The sequence below is a fragment of the Microtus ochrogaster genome (genome assembly GCF_000317375.1).
Source record: "Microtus ochrogaster isolate Prairie Vole_2 chromosome 14 unlocalized genomic scaffold, MicOch1.0 chr14_random_1, whole genome shotgun sequence".
In the NCBI taxonomy this organism is placed as follows: Eukaryota; Metazoa; Chordata; class Mammalia; order Rodentia; family Cricetidae; genus Microtus; species Microtus ochrogaster.
In genome coordinates, this window is record NW_004949096.1 from 28,931,537 (window position 1) to 28,947,430 (window position 15,894).

Genomic DNA, 15,894 nt, shown 5'->3' on the forward strand with positions numbered 1-15,894 from the left:
CACACACACACACACACACACACACACACACACACACACACACACCTGAAACTCACCCCATTTATAGTCCTAACTCAGACAAGGCTGGTACTCTACAACTGAACTCTATTTCCAGAGCCTTAATTCATTTTGGATGACTTCCGGTTTCTCCAACACCATTTATTGAAAAAAGAAAGAAATGACCTTTTCCTACGTGTCCTTACTACCTCTGTCAAAATTCAAATGACCAGAAATATACAAATGTAACCTCCAGGCTCTCTACTATGTTCCACTGGCTCACTTCTCTATTTTAAGCCAATACCGTATTGTTTGGATCATGATGGCTCTGTAGGTTTGTTCTGATTGTCCTGGGGGTTATACCTGGAACTCATACATGCCGAACACACTCTACTGTGAACTATAGCTCTAGCACCCTGTGGAACATTTTGTTTACTATATTAAGTATATATGTGTTCATATATATGCAGGTATGTATGAGTGTGATGAGTGTGTGTGCACTCAGGACAGATATTAACATTTGTCCTTCTTAACTATTCTTCACCTTTATTGCTGTGTAGGACACCTTGGGGGAGTTAGTTCTCTATTTCCACTGAAACTCAGGTCATCAGGCTTAGCAGCACAGTCTTATCACCACATATTTTTTGAGACAAGGTCTCTCACTGCATCTGGAGTGCACTGATTAGCTAGACTGGCTGGCCAGCAAACACTAGAGATGCTACCGCCACCTCCCCAGGACCTGGGTTACACATGCTTGTTTGGCTTTTATAATGGGCTTGGGTATCTGAACGCAGACCCTCATGCCTACACAGAGAGTATTTTACCCATAGAGCAGAGCCACCTCCTTGGTCCCACTGTGCTACATTTGAAGTTCCGTTAGTATGATGCCTTTAGCTTTATTCTTTTTCTCAAGAACACTTTAACTACTTAGGTGTTTTGCTTTTATTTTTGAGGTTTCTTGCAAACATTATAGTTGCTTTAAAAAAAATTGTGAAAACCTCCTGGAATTTTGATAGTGACTACAGTAATTGCTTTGGGTAGAGCGGGCATTATAATGGTTAATTCACGTAGGTCAGCAAGATGGCTCAAGTGGGTAAGGGTGTTGCTGACAAGCATGAAGACCTGGATTTAATCCCTGGAACTCACATGGTGATGAAAGAGAACCAACTCTCATAAGTTGTTGTCTGACCTGAACACAGGCATAACATACTGAAGGAGCAAAACAAACTCCATTTTGAAAAAGAACTCCATTCTAGACAGGACCTAACTAGGGGGCTGAATGCAGTCCAGCAAAGTCATAAATATTCCCAAGAAACTGTGTCTGCCCTGGTTAAAGAGACCCACCCAGGTACCCAAACAACATCTGTTCACATCTGCTTGCTTCAAACATCCTTGTAGGTACCTGATTAACTACTGTTTTGCCCCTGTGATTAGCACAGGGTCAGCAGATGTCTGGAGGAAGTAACCAGGAGGCTGTTGCTATCCCCTCAGATACTAATGGCCTATCAGTAGCTAACAGCTGAGCTTTACTTTTACTGCTAACTTTTGGCCCTTGCCTTCTGAAAAAGCTTCTCCAATTTATAAAGCAGAGACTAGGGACCATTCAGCTAATGGTACACAGGGGATGTGCGTACACAACTGTCAGCATCAAAGACCCCGACCAATACAGGAACCCAAGATTAGGTTCTAATTAGTTACATAGAAAAAGGGGAATGAGAAAAATGAAAAAGTGATCAGAATGACCTGTGGCTTTCTGCCTGAACAACGCTGTTTAGGCTAGGCTAAAACACTTCATACATGACAAGGGCCATGGCAGGAGCCCATAACAACTGGGAGAGCATTGCCTCAAGGACAGCCAAGAACTGGCCAATTAAAAATATGACCATAGTATGCTTCCTCTACATACCCCAAGGACAGATAGGAATGGGCCAACCAAGAACATCCATATTTCATTTACATAATGATTTCATGCTTTTTGAATTTGCTGTCCTCAATTAGGTACAGGTATAAAAACTAGGTGAAAACTCATGGTCCTACAAAATTATTTATAAAAAGTCCTATAAACTCTGGAAAGGAGCTCCTCCCACCCTTACTGTGTTGAGTGTGCTGGACAAGTTCCTTGCCTCAGCTGGTACTATGCTTTGGAATAAACCATGCTTTTGCATCCAAGTCCAGGATCCCTGGTAGTCACTGTGGGGGACAAGAGTATGAGCACAACAATATACCATCTCCACTCACACCCATATGCACACATACACACAAATAAATAAAACATGATGTGTATTAAAATATTTAAGAGCAAAAAAAATAACAACATAGTTACAAAAACTCATTAAGGCCCACCCATAGCAATCTTAGGTTCCACCACGGGCCACAACCCAGGCAAAGATCACAAAGAAAGGAAAAAAGTCACACTTACTGTTTTGTTTACTTTACTATTTCCATTTGGTTCCTGCTTGGTACTTCTCATTTTCATTCCTTCTACAAAAGGGAAAGAAAAGACAACAAAAAGCCCATAAATTGGTTAACTTTGTCATTACACCAACCACCAAAGCAAAACAGTACTCAGAGATCTAAGTTTACTGACTGATCAGAACAGACGTTCCTTTAACCTTTGTAATAAAAGTGCAAAGCTAAAGCTGTGTCTCACTTCTACAAGAGATCTGAGCATTAATGCACAAGTGTCAGTCGGTTTACTGTGGCTTCACTTAAAAGTTTGGCCAGTCTCCCTTCACCCTAACTTTATCAAATACAAGAACTCCCATAGTTGTTTTTTTTCTTTTAAAATTATTTTCTTTAAAAGAAAATACTAAAAGCACAAATATAAACAGGAAGTTTTCTCCAAAGCTCACCAAAACTTTCCTTCAGCATCGGTTCCTTCTGTTCATCCTCTTCATCTTCCTCTGACAATGGTGAAAAGGCAAACCTGGCGGAAGAGCACAGAGGGAATGCCACAGGGAATAGTCACTCTCTGACATCAAAGAACTGCTTCCCCTTCAGAGAGGTCTTAACTGACCATATCATCAACGAGTATCGAGGCAGGAAGAGCCACACTGTTGGAGAGAATTATTTTCAGGTGTGTTGCTTTTGTTTATGCTGTTGTATTTGATTAACTGTGATTCTTTGCCTGTTTAAAACACTGGTGGTCCTAATAAGGACATGAACGACCAATAGCAAGGCAGAAGCACGGATAGGCAGGTCTAGCAGGCAGAGAGTATAAAAGGAGAAATGAGGAGAAGAACGAGGAGGAGCAAAAGAGAACAAGGAGAGAAGAATATCAGGGGCCAGACACCCAGTCACCCAGCAAGCCATGGAGAAAGAAAAGAAAGGTATACAGAAATAGAGAAAGATAGAAGCCTGGAGTCCAAAGGTGGTCAGGATAATTAAAGTTAAGAAACGCTGACAAGAAATATGCCAAGCTAAGGCCGTGCATTCATCACTAAGAACAAGCCTCTGTGAGTGAATTATCTGGGAGCTGAGTGATGGGCCCCTCAAAAAGGCAAAAGAGTAAAACACCATACAACAAACCACAGACAAACCACCCATGACTTCAGACAAGTTAATTTCCTCATCTGTAAATGGAGACAAAAGAACAAGACTCAAAACACTCAGTAGTGTTTTCCAAAAAGTAAAGCCAAGCTAGGAGAGGCAGCACAAACCTGTAATCCCAGAACTAGTAAGGCTGAGGCAGGGTGGTTTAAGAGTTCAAAGCCAGTCTAGTCTGGATGACACAGTGAGACCCTGTCTCTTTATTAAACAATAAAAACCTCCAAGTCAAGTCACTATGAAGTGCTTAAAACAATACCTGATATATTTCAAAGACATACATCAGGAAAATAGCTCTAATTTTAAACTTCAGCCTTCAGTCTGAAAAGAAGGGGGCCTAATTTTAGGTGCCCCAGATAATCTAAACTCTCAGTCTCCACACGAGAAAGCTACTAACTGAGCACACTTAAGATTGCCTTTCCCTAGAAGGCTTTAGCTCTGACCTCATTCTGCTCTTACCATTTTATTGCTGTCTAATGCTTTCATCTTGTCTTAAAGTTTCTCATGAGGAAGAAAAACCTATTAGTAAGGTAGGAATGGGGAATGTCTGTCACTTATTAAGGGCTAGCTTCACTGGTAAAGACCACAGTTAATGTTTGAACAGCATCTGAAGTGAGAGTAAGACAAAGAGACCCCTCTCACAATCTCTACTAAATGTAGTAACCAAGGCCAAGCCCACACCACAATGTCAGGATGAGAAGACAGAGATTATTGCCAAGGAAGACTACATAAGGCCTTAAGTTCAATCCTTAATACCATTACACAAGAAGGATAGAAACTACCTTAAATCTAGCATGATCACAGTTTAAAACAAGAAACTACAGGGCTGGAGAAATGGCTCAGTGGTTAAGAGCACTGCCTGCTCTTCCAAAGGTCCTGAGTTCAATTCCCGGCAACCACTTGGTGGCCCACAACCATCTGTAATGAGATCTGATGCCCTCTTCTGGCCTGTAGGCATACATGCAGACAGAATATTGTATACATAATAAATAAATATTAAAAAAAAAACAAGAAACTACAACATTTAATCATAACACAGATTTTGATAACCAATGTCTTGGGAGGGTGAGTTACAAGAATCCTTAAGCTGGCACAGTTATGGCAAAGGGCTGCCTAAGGAAGAAACGGGTTTACCAGTAGTCACCTCATTCTTATGCTACACAGTCTACATAATTATTTTTTAAGTATCAAGACTAGTGACTAGTAGATCAAAGGATTAAATGAATAATTACACTAGCAAACCATGAAAATGTTACATAATGTTTTTACTAATTCATGTGTGTGTAAAAAGCAAAATACATGCATAGTGGTCAGAAGACAACTGTCAGGAGTCAATTCTTTCCTACTACCAGATGGGGCTGGGGGATTGCACTTAGGGCAGCAGGAATAGTGGTAACAGATGTCTTTACCAAAGAAGCCATTTTCGTGGCTCTGTACTAGTTTTTTATTTAAAGATATCCCCACCACAAACTGGCTCTGTTACATGCTAGTTATATTCATGGTGCTCCTGTGTTATCTTATAAATGTTGCATCTGTCTAATGAAGAATCAATATTGTTTAAAGAAAGGTCTGACTTTTGCCCTTGCTTATTGAGAAGGAGATCTCCATGCCTACAGAAGGTCCTTTCTTTTCTTTTTTTTCTTTTTCCTTTTTTCCCTCAAGACAGTGTTTCTCTGTGTAGTCCTGACTGTCCTGGAACTTGCTCTGAAGACAAGACTGGCCTTGAACTTAAAGATCCACCTACTTCTGCCTCTTAAATGCTGGAATTAAATATGTGTGCCACCACCATCTTTGTATTCCTTGGCTTCTAACAGTGTAGTTTATAAAAGGAGCTGCAGACCACATCTTATTAGAACTAATATCCATATTAGTTAGGACCTATTCAGGAAGTGGAGACTAAAGGTATCAGTTTAACCACCAGGAAAGTTTAAAATTGTAAGGTGGTGGCTTACACCTTTAATCCCAGCATTCGAGAGACAGAGGCAGGCGGATCTCTGTGAGTTCGAGACCAGCCTGGTCTACAAGAGCTAGTTCCTGGACAGGCACCAAAGCTACACAGAGAAACCCTGTCTCAAAAAAACCCAAATAAACAAACAAACAAACAAACAAACAAATAGATGCCAGCCACATATAACTGAGCCCCATTAAAAATTCTGGATGCCTAAACTTCAGGCTGGAATACTCTGCAGTCTATTTGGCCAAGAGAAGTAGCACTGCCTATGACACTGCAGCCAGCCAGAAGCTTTGGTCTGGCCTCCAGACTCAGCACTCTGCCTCTCTTCTCCTGGGTTATGATAACTTTTATTTGTTCTCGGGAAATAAACAGAGGCCATGAGCCTAACACTTGCAGTGATCTCTGTGTATCTGTCCAGTGAATTACCAAACCTGGGAGGGGTGGCAGGAACTCTAAGTTAGCAAGAGACTAGGCACAGTCTTGTCAGGTTCTTTTCCCAGATTCTAGATTCTGACTAACTCTGGTTAGAAGTAGAACAGTTCTTTGCTACCGCAGGATCACATCTGGGGGTTTGTTTGGGGTATGGGAGAGTAAGACAGACATGATTTAGAAAACTGCTAAATAAGAGGGGCTGATAGGGAGTGTAGTATAAGTTTTAAGGATTGACATTCTATCCTGCAGGGGTAGCTCCTTAAACAGGAAGGCAAAACAATTCAAAATAGTTTCCAGAAGTTCCTGAAACCAACCAGATTCACTATGCCTCTCCCTAGCAATAAAGTAATAAAAGAGTAGGCAATAAAAGCCAAGAGTCCCTCTCAGAGGATGAAAGCTAAATTGAAAAAAATAGATTCAGGGTGGTAGCAGCACACACCTTTATTCCTAGCACTCAAAGGCAGAGGGAGGCAGATCTTTGCAAGTTCAAGGCCAACCTGGTCTACAGGGCAAGTTCCAGGGCAGACTCCAAAGCTACAGAGAAACCCTATCTCAAAAAACCAAAAAACGATCCAGAAAAACCAAGCAATAAAATAAGACTCTTAGACTAGCCAAGCTGCAAAGATATCAGACTAGTTGCCTGGAAGGAGCAGAAACCAGTCAAGCTATTAAAGAGGTTTAGATCAACTGAGGCACCTGGGAGACTCTCCAACCTGTTGAGCTGCCTTCAGACTGTGCAGCGCGCTCCAGGTTCCCAGATTTTGTGAAATGTCACACATGTTGGGTAGGCTTTGGTAATGCAGCTATCTTTGAATCATTTCTGCTCCTGTAAGTAGCCCCTCACCCATATTCCCGTAAGTAACCCTAATAAAATTCAGTGATTCACCAAACTGGACTTTGGTCTGTTGTTCCCTATCCGGCATAAGTAGACATGTGCTGTGTTTCCCAGGAAAAGTTTTGTCACACAACAGGGTGGGGAGAACAGGACAGGGGGATACTGGAGTATATCATCAACCAGCTATTCCATTATATGCCTTATCCTCCTCTTATATAACATTATCAACATAACTAAGCCATTAACAAGTCACAGAGAATGCAGGCAGTGTTTAGAAAAGAAAACAAGACAGTAATGCAAAAAACTTGTAGACCAGGCTGGCCTCGAACTCACAGAGATCCACCTGCCTCTCTCTCCCCAGTGCTGGAATTAAAGGCATGGGCCACCACTGCTCAGCTACAAAAAAACTTAAAGACTGAGTGAGGAAAAGAAACCTTTTAAACCGAACTACAACCGAGTAACAAGCTAAGAACAGATCCAACAGAGGCTCCTGGAGCTGTACGTTCTTCCCCGCACGCATGGTTTCTGCTCTCTTCTCTCTACTACTAGACTTTGTGTATCTGATTATTAAGGTTTTACCCTTTCCCTTTTGGGTTATGTAGTTTAACATAATCTCCCTCTCTTTTTTCTTCAGTTTTTCGAGACAGGGTTTTACTGTTTAGCTCTGGCTGTCCGGTAACTTGCTCTTAGACCAGACTTGCCTCAAACTAGAGATCCTCAGGTCTCTGGCTCCCCTCCTGAGTGCTGGGATTAAAAGTGTGTATCATTGCCAGGATTAACATGAATCTCTTAATCATCTAAATATAAGGGGGCGGGACAGAAACAAAGGTGTGGGCACTGATAAGAATGGGCACTGGGCTGGAGAGATGGCTCAGTGGTTAAGAGCTTTGCTTGTTCTTCCAAAGGTCCTGAGTTCAATTCCCAGCAACCAAATGGTGGTTTACAACCATCTGTAATGAGATTTGGTGCCCTCTTCTGGCCTGGAGGGATGCATGCAGGCAGAACACTGTATACATAATAAATAAATTTTTTAAAAAAGAATGGGCAGCTCCTAATGAGGATTTACCTACACTAAAATAACTATAACCTATGACCTTGAACTCCAGTCAGTAACACAGACTCTCAGTTCACCCTATCATCATAGTGGGTGATGATGTAGGCTAGGTGGGGCCTACAGAATTCTTTTACTTCTTTCTGAACACAGGAAAGTAGAGGGATTCTCAATTACTTTCTCCCATATTTGCCTAAACAAATTATTATCTGTCAGGGTTGAAATGCATTCGGCTGGAACTTCCAGTTCACTCCTCTTTGATCCAGAAAGCCTCACTTTCCTCTCTCCAAACCCCACCCTCTCAGAAAATCTCCAAGAAAGAAAAGGCACCAAAAAGCCTAGTTTGCCTTCTTGGCAGCTGTGGCAGGCAGCTCCTTCCCTGAAGTCACCAGCTGCCCAAGTCCCTACCTAAAGCAGTCAACTTTAGATCATACTTAGGCATAACACCTCATCACCCCTTGCCTACAGGGTATATAAGCTTCCTGCTTTAGTTCAGGTGTATGACTTCTCTTGCCTCAATCTCTGTGGCTAGAGAACTCACCTGGAAGTTGCTTTGCTCAAATAAACTTGTTCTTTTACGTTTTCAATTCGGCTTGATCTGGCTTACTGCACTGGTAGAGAAATCTATTATTGGAGTACAGAAAACCTATTAAAACAGACCTAAGTAACTCAGTTTTATTCCCTTTCATTACAAAAAGGGAAACTTAAGGCCTGCAGAAGTGAAGGAGACAGCATGGCAGAGCCACAAGCAAGTTAATGGAAGAGCTAAAAAGTACTTCTGCCCAGTATCCACTATGCAGCACAGACCTGACACTGTTCCTTAATACACCACCCCTATTTGACAGCATTCATTCTGGCAGCAGAATAAAGAGTCCCAGTACCTCTGGTTATTTGCTGATGGTCGCCAGAGAATCATGATGACAAAGAGGATCATGGAAAACAACAACCGCCAAATGGCATCATCCACCCACAGCTCCCGCCAGTCCTGCAATAAGGGGGAAATGTACAACACTTTATGTATATTATCACTGTTCAAAGTCCTTTGGCATAGAAAAAGAGTCCCTTATTTATATACCTTGAGTGTATAAATAAGGTGTATTTATTAGAAGCTACTATACAAGGTACCTGGCACGTGCTGGGGTTATAAGCTTGGAAAGAAAAGAAGGCCATTTCTTCCTGTCATGCTTACTGTTGCTAGAGCAAAGGCACTAGCAAGCTGCACAGAGTAAAAGTGTCACAGCTCATAGAATGCTCAAGGCAAGTAACTTTTGGCTGCTAACTTTTTAATTTTATTTATTGTTTTTTTGTTTTGTTTTTTTAAATCAGGCTAGTCTCAAGCTGTGCGCCACTACACCCAGTTTAGGCTTAAATTCAATCTCTCTCTCTCTCTTTCTTTTTTTCTTTCAAGACAGGATTCTTCCCGAAACAGCTCTTGCTGTCCTAGAACTCACTTTCTAGTTCAGGCTGGCCTTGAATTCTCAGAGATCCCCTGCTTCTGCCTTGAGTGCTGGTACTAAGAACCTAGAGCCACCACTCCCAGCTGTAGGTTTAGATTTCTAGTCCTCCTGCTGAATTTTGATTGTGTGCCATCATGCTAATTATATAGTTGTCATCTGTCACTTATCAATATGACCAAAAGAGAGCTCCACACAGAAATCCTACTGGCCACAGTCTCTGTCTAAAGGAAGTAGCTTCTACTCAGAGAGAAATCATTTGTACATGATGTTCAGCACTTTGGAGATTTTGAGTTAAGGCAAGCTATGGATCATATCCAATAGGGGCTGGGAGTGTGACTTAGTGGCAAAGCTCCTGCCTCATATTCACGAAGGCCTGAGTTCAGTCCCTAGGACCAATAAACAAATACAAGCACACCACACGATATGGAAGCACACTTAGGGGTAGAAACCTAGCCTTAAATTCTTATACCTTCTAAGAATCTTGGACTATAATAAACATCACACTCCTAACCACAGTGTTTATAACTTACCGACTGGCAAGTCACTATTCTGAACTTCATGGTTGTCCAGATGATGAACACAATAGATGCTAGCATGAAATGAAAAACCTGGTCAGATCATAAATGGATGTTTACACCCCCAGTTACATTCAATGATCTCAAATAAGTACAATTCCATATTCCTGACTAGCACTTAGTTATCTTCAATATAAACTTATTAAACACCTACTACAAGCAAGGGTCACAATATATATTATTGCCATAATGTACAGTTTTGCAATCATTTTGTCTTTACCATCTGGCTACTTCAATAACCCTCAGAATTAGAACAGAAGCTAACGGAATATATGCTAACTTTAGTAGCATTATCAGAACAAATTTTTCCTTTTCCAACTTATTTTTTGAGACAGTATCTCTCACTGAAATGGGAACACAGTGACTGGCCAGACTCAAAGTTTACCAGTTTGGGAAGACTACCTGACCAGTGAGTTCCAGGGATTCTTCTGTTTCCACTATGGGTGCTTGGGATTGGTACTGAGGTCTCCATGCTTCTATGGCATGTACTTTATCTATGGAACCACCTCCCTAAACCCATACCTGGCTTTCCCACATGAGGACCAGAGACCTGAACTATTGTCCTTACACTTACATAGCAAGCATTTGGCTGAGCCATCTCACCTCCTAATCTTTTTAAAAAGATCATAAACCCTTTAGAGAATTTGGTTAGAACTATGACTACTTTCCTTAAATGAAAAAAGAAACTTTCCATGGTCCTGTGGGCTGGAAAAGGGCTTAGCAGATAAGAGCACTGGCTACGTTTCCAGAGAACCCACATTCGGTTGCTAGCACCCATATGGTGGCTTACAACTGTCCATAACTCCAGTTCCAGGGGCTCTGACACCTTCTTCTGGCTCTGCATTAGGCACAGGTGTGGTGCAGAGACACATAAAGGCAAAACACTATTCAAATAAAAAATAACAATAAAATAATAAAATAAAAATAAAAGAATTCCTATTCTAAAGGAAATCACAGGATCATGATGCAACAGTTAAAAACATTCCAAACTTACCTGCCACTGCTAAGATAAGCGTATTGGTGAAATGCCGATACAAAGAAAGCTTTACAATGTTCCTCCGAAGTTTTAATAGCTTCATTGTTTGCGTCAGGCTAATAAATATGTGTTTGCAAGTCAAGGAATTAAACATTCAAAAAGGTAAGTAAACCAATTCTCAGGTTTCAGGATCTAGGGTCACACTTGTAAAGTTACCAATTTCAGAGATCTTATAGCTCTTGTTTTCACTTCCTCCTCAAACACTCTGACTCACCATGATTAATGAGAAAATTATCATTTCAGTAAGATACAGAAAAGACTACAGCATGAGGGTGAGAATAAAGAAATAAAAGGAAAAAGACAGGAAAACAAAGAAAGGTACAGGCTTGCTAGAAAATTTTTAAAAGATGGGAAAAAAAACCAGGCAAATGGAAATGATAAAGTGAGTAGCATGCAAGGGATGGGTAAACACCATCTCTCTCTAAAGTGTGTGGTTCTGTCTGGCCCAGCTAGTCCTCGCAGGGTCACAATTACACCTGTGGCAACAGCTTTCCGGATTCTATACTCAGTCCTCAAATAGCGCCACCCACACTGGGAATTAACTAAAAGAACAAAACAATGCCTGAGAATCCCGGACAAGTAGGCTACCAAAGCAGCGAGGCTTCACTTTATAAACTTTAGTTCCAAGTAAGAGGCCTCCTGGAAAGACAAAACGGAACTGACGACTACCACAGATGATACCTACTTTTATGCTCAACTATCAGAGGAGCTGATATAAAAATGAAGAAGCTGGGGGCCAAAGAGATGGCTCATCAGCCAGCAACCAAGCCTGGCAACATGTGCTCCAGTTCCAGAGTCCACATAAAGCGGGAGGGGGGGTAGGAGGGGGGAGAAGAATTCTATAGGAAGGTGTCTCTGACCTTCATACACTGTGCCATGCACACCCCAACAAATAGAAATTTAAAAATAAAGTATAAAGGGCCTGGAGAGATGGCTTAGCAATTAAGAGTACATAAAGCGGGGTTAGGTTCCCAGCACCCACATCAGACAGCTTACAACCACCTGTAAGTCCAACTGGAGGGGACCCAGCACCCTCCTTCTGGCCTCTGCAGGCAACTCACTTATACATACAATGTCTACATATACACATAATTAAAAATTACATCTTAAAAAAAGTAATAAAAATTAAGAAGGGGCTGGAGAGATGGCTCAGCGGTTAAGAGCACTGACTGCTCTTCCAGAGGTCCTGAGTTCAATTCCCAGCAACCATATGGTGGCTCACAACACCTATAATGAGATCTGATGCCCTCTTCTGGCCTACAGGCAGGATACTGCATAAATAAATCTTAAAAAAAAAATAAGAAAGAAAGAAAAATGAAGGGAGCCAGAACTTACTACCTCGCTATGCTCTGATACCTAAACCCACTTTCACTACCCCAGCACGCAAGGATGACAGTGCTTGACAGACAGTGATCTGGACCCAGACACCTTTTTTTTTGTTATATGGCAAAATATTCAAATTTGAAAAAATTATAATTTGTTCATATTATGCTTTTTAAACCATCACAATCTATCATGAAAAAATACTGTACAATTGCACATACACTCTTAAAGACAAGCCAAATTTAAAATACACCTATAATATAAATTCTAAAACTTGAACCCAAGAGGTCAAGCCCCCACTAAATAAGCGTTGAAGGAACAGGAACAGAAACTTGTTTATCTGCATCACTGATGTGAATGAATCGACATTTGTTCTGAAGGGTGAGACAATTTCTGAGTAAAAGAACAAACTCATCCTTTCGACAGCTGAAACCTGTTCATCCTACTTAAGAGATCTAAGAGGATCAAACCCCTTGAGATGTTCCTAAACAAATTTTGGGATCAAATTCTTTTCACAGGTATTAAAGAATTTCATAATTAAACTAAAAGAAAGAGCAAGACCAGAGCAGCCAATGATTCTAATACAAAGAGAGATGAGCAAACAATAAATCCAAAAATAAGGTGAGTCGTCCATTTTAAAACAAAGCAAACAAAACAAATAAAAAAGCCAGGTGGTGGTGGTAGAACATGCCTTTAATCCCAGCACTCAGGAGGCAAACAGATCTCTGAGTTTGAGGCTAGCCTGGTCTACAGAGTGAGTTCCAGGACAGCTTGGGCTACACAGAGAAACCCTGTCTCAAAACACCAAAAGAGACTGAGAGAGGAGAGGGAGGAAGGGAGGGAGGGAGGGAGGGCACAGCTTTGATCTCATGTTTAGCAACCAAATTATTTTGTGATTTTTTAAAAGATGACAAAACAAAAACAAACAAAACTGCTTACCTGAACTTTCAGGCCGTTAACATATAAAACAAACCACTTCCCAGATCAAGGAGAAATCAACAGAAAGATTAATGGAAACCCATCTGCAAGGGGAGAAAGCCAACGGTCATCAAACAAGCCAATGAGAAGGATATCCACCAGCACAGGGCAGTGTCTAGGAAAGCCAAGGGTATAAAGGCCAAGGAAGCAAGATCAGTCTGGGCCTGCAGACAAATAAAAAGAGGTGATGAAATCAGATGAACAGAGAGGCAAGAGAAGAAACCAGCACACGGTTCTGCATTTATACTGACAGCTGAAATAGGCTTGCATATGAACTGAAGAAAACCATAGGGCTAGCACTGGGCAAAAAAAACCCCACTCCTCCCTTCTTAAACACCTGCAGACAGCATCCAGCTATAAATGATTCACACCAACTGTAAATTCTTCTCAATTCAATGAAACTGCTATAAATTACTACCATAGAGTTTTGATGTAAAAGAAAATGACAAGGGGCTGGAGAGAGATGGCTCAGCAGTTAAGAGCACTGGCTGCTCTCCCAGAGGACCAGGATTCAATTCCCAGCACCCACACAGCAGCTCACAACTGTTTGTAATTCCAGTTCCAGGGGATCTGATACCCTCACACAGAATATATATAGGCAAAACACCAGCACACATTAAACAAACAAACAAACAAACAAATCTTAAAAAAGGAAAATAACACAAAAGTCTTTGTATTTATAATCCCATCCCATCTAGATTTCCTACTGTTATTTTTATACTAAAATCCTAAAAAGGTATCTCTCATATTTTAAATAATTATTGCATCATTAATATTCTAAGAATTATTGATTCTCGGAGTAACATGATTAAGTTTTACTAATAATAGCTTACCCTAAAATACAATGTAAGCAATTATCTTTCCCTAAAACATCATTCCTAGTTTCTACAAGTTTGCATCTAAACTGCTTTGTACATAATTCTAACAACTCCATCACCAGAGAATTATTAAAGGATATCCATAAAATAATGCAGGCATCAACTGCAGAGAGGGCCAGGCTTACTATCAGAGCCAAGGAGTAAGGAAAATACTATAGCAATGGCAGAAAAGAAAAAGTGAAATTAATAGGCAGTTAAAGTTGCTAAATAGCCACAGAGACTGCACACAGGGGCCAGTATGGTCTGAACAACAAATTTACTATTATGAAGCATTATATGGATGGGGAAGTGTCAAGGGCAAAGCCAAGTGTATAGAAGTTAACACTTTGAATCTAATATTAGGGTTATGACAGAATCTGACTTTTTACTAAATGAAATAACTGTAATAGTCCAGGAAGGCCCACTTCTTCCTTTCTTGGCAATGGACTATGTGAAACTTAATTGAATTTAAGTTTTATTTTTTTTTAATATTTATTTATTTATTTATACAATGTTCTGTTTGTATGCCTGCAGGCCAGAAGAGGGCACCAGACCCCATTACAGATGGTTGTAAGCCACCAGGTGGTTGCTGGGAATTGAACTCAGGACCTTTGGAAGAGCAGGCAATGCTCTTAACCACTGAGCCATCTCTCCAGCCCCCTGAATTTAAGTTTTAAATTTAAGTTCCGGGTAAGTAGAGAACACTGTTGTTTTTATTTAGATGAACCAGAAAATGGGGGAAAGAACCAAATAATTACCAGACTGGCACAGGTGGAAAGAAGATATTCACTATAGATCATATACTAAATTTATCAAGCTCTAATAGATGAGGTTAGAAAAATGGAGTTATACAGGCTGAGCATCTCTGATTCAAAACTCCAACCCCACAACACCGAATGTTTTGAGATTTTTGAAGGATTTTATATCTTGGACTTTAGGTTAAGGAATGCTTAACTAATAGGTTCTATGAAAACACCCTAAAATCAAAAAATTCTCAAGTCTGAAACACTCCTGGTCCCTAGCACTTCATCCTGCATACATCTACTGAAAAACAGAAGAACAGCCCACTGACTCAAGAAGAAATATTAACAGTAGCTGGCCACAAAAATCCATATGAAGAAAAAAATAAATAAGTAATTCAGTCTAGGCAATACCGACCCCTGTAACTCTGAGGACTCCTTCCATGCCAGAGAACAAAAGATAGAGTGCTCCTGCCACCACAACCTTGTGAAGAGTGACTCCAAGACGAGGCCTAAAAAGGAAGCAAAGAAACAGCCAAGTACAGCAGCAGCAAACCATGTGACAAACTATGGTGTCAGTGACAATTAGTACAGAGCACGAACTTCAGGAAAATGTGCTCCTTAGAAGAAAACCACTCCTGAGTGTGTGTGTGGTAGTCTGAATGGAACTGGCTCCCATAAGCTCAGAGGGGGTGGCACTATCAGAAGATGTGGCTTTGTTAGAATGCATATAGTCTTGTTGGAGGAAGTGCATCACTGTGGGGGCGGGCTTTGAGGTTTCCTATGCTCAGGGTATCACCCAGTGTCTCAGTTGACTTTTCCTGTTGCCTGCAAGATGTGGGACTCTCAGCTACTACTCCAGCACATCTACCTGCAAGCTGCCATGTTCCCACCATGATGATAATGGACTGAACCTCTGAAATTGTAAGCAAGCCATCCCCAATTAAGTGTTTTCTTTATAAGAGTTACTGTAGTCATGGTGTTTCTTCACAGCAATAGAAACGCTAATTAAAATAGTCTGGTCATAAATGATGACAAGAAATACTAGAAATTAAAATCTGGTCCCCGGTTACTGTATTAAGTATATATGTTATGTTAAGTACTAATATATAT

General features: G+C 40.8%; 1 protein-coding gene across 2 annotated transcripts in view; it reads right to left on the reverse strand.

The window, feature by feature from the left end:
• The window catches only part of Tmem87a (transmembrane protein 87A), a 47,630-nt gene that overhangs the window by 6,114 nt on the left and 25,622 nt on the right, over window positions 1-15,894 (reverse strand). Inside the window, exons 11-17 of one of the 2 annotated variants that reach the window (XM_005364301.2) lie at window positions 15,200-15,293; window positions 13,280-13,348; window positions 10,842-10,950; window positions 9,803-9,861; window positions 8,697-8,800; window positions 2,850-2,923; window positions 2,417-2,478 (exon numbers count right to left, since the gene is read on the reverse strand). In XM_005364301.2, the coding sequence (XP_005364358.1) occupies window positions 2,417-2,478; window positions 2,850-2,923; window positions 8,697-8,800; window positions 9,803-9,861; window positions 10,842-10,950; window positions 13,280-13,348; window positions 15,200-15,293 (571 nt within the window). Of the gene's footprint in view, window positions 1-2,416; window positions 2,479-2,849; window positions 2,924-8,696; window positions 8,801-9,802; window positions 9,862-10,841; window positions 10,951-13,279; window positions 13,349-14,142; window positions 14,215-15,199; window positions 15,294-15,894 lie in introns of both variants that reach the window. The other variant, XM_005364300.2, reaches the window with a different exon arrangement.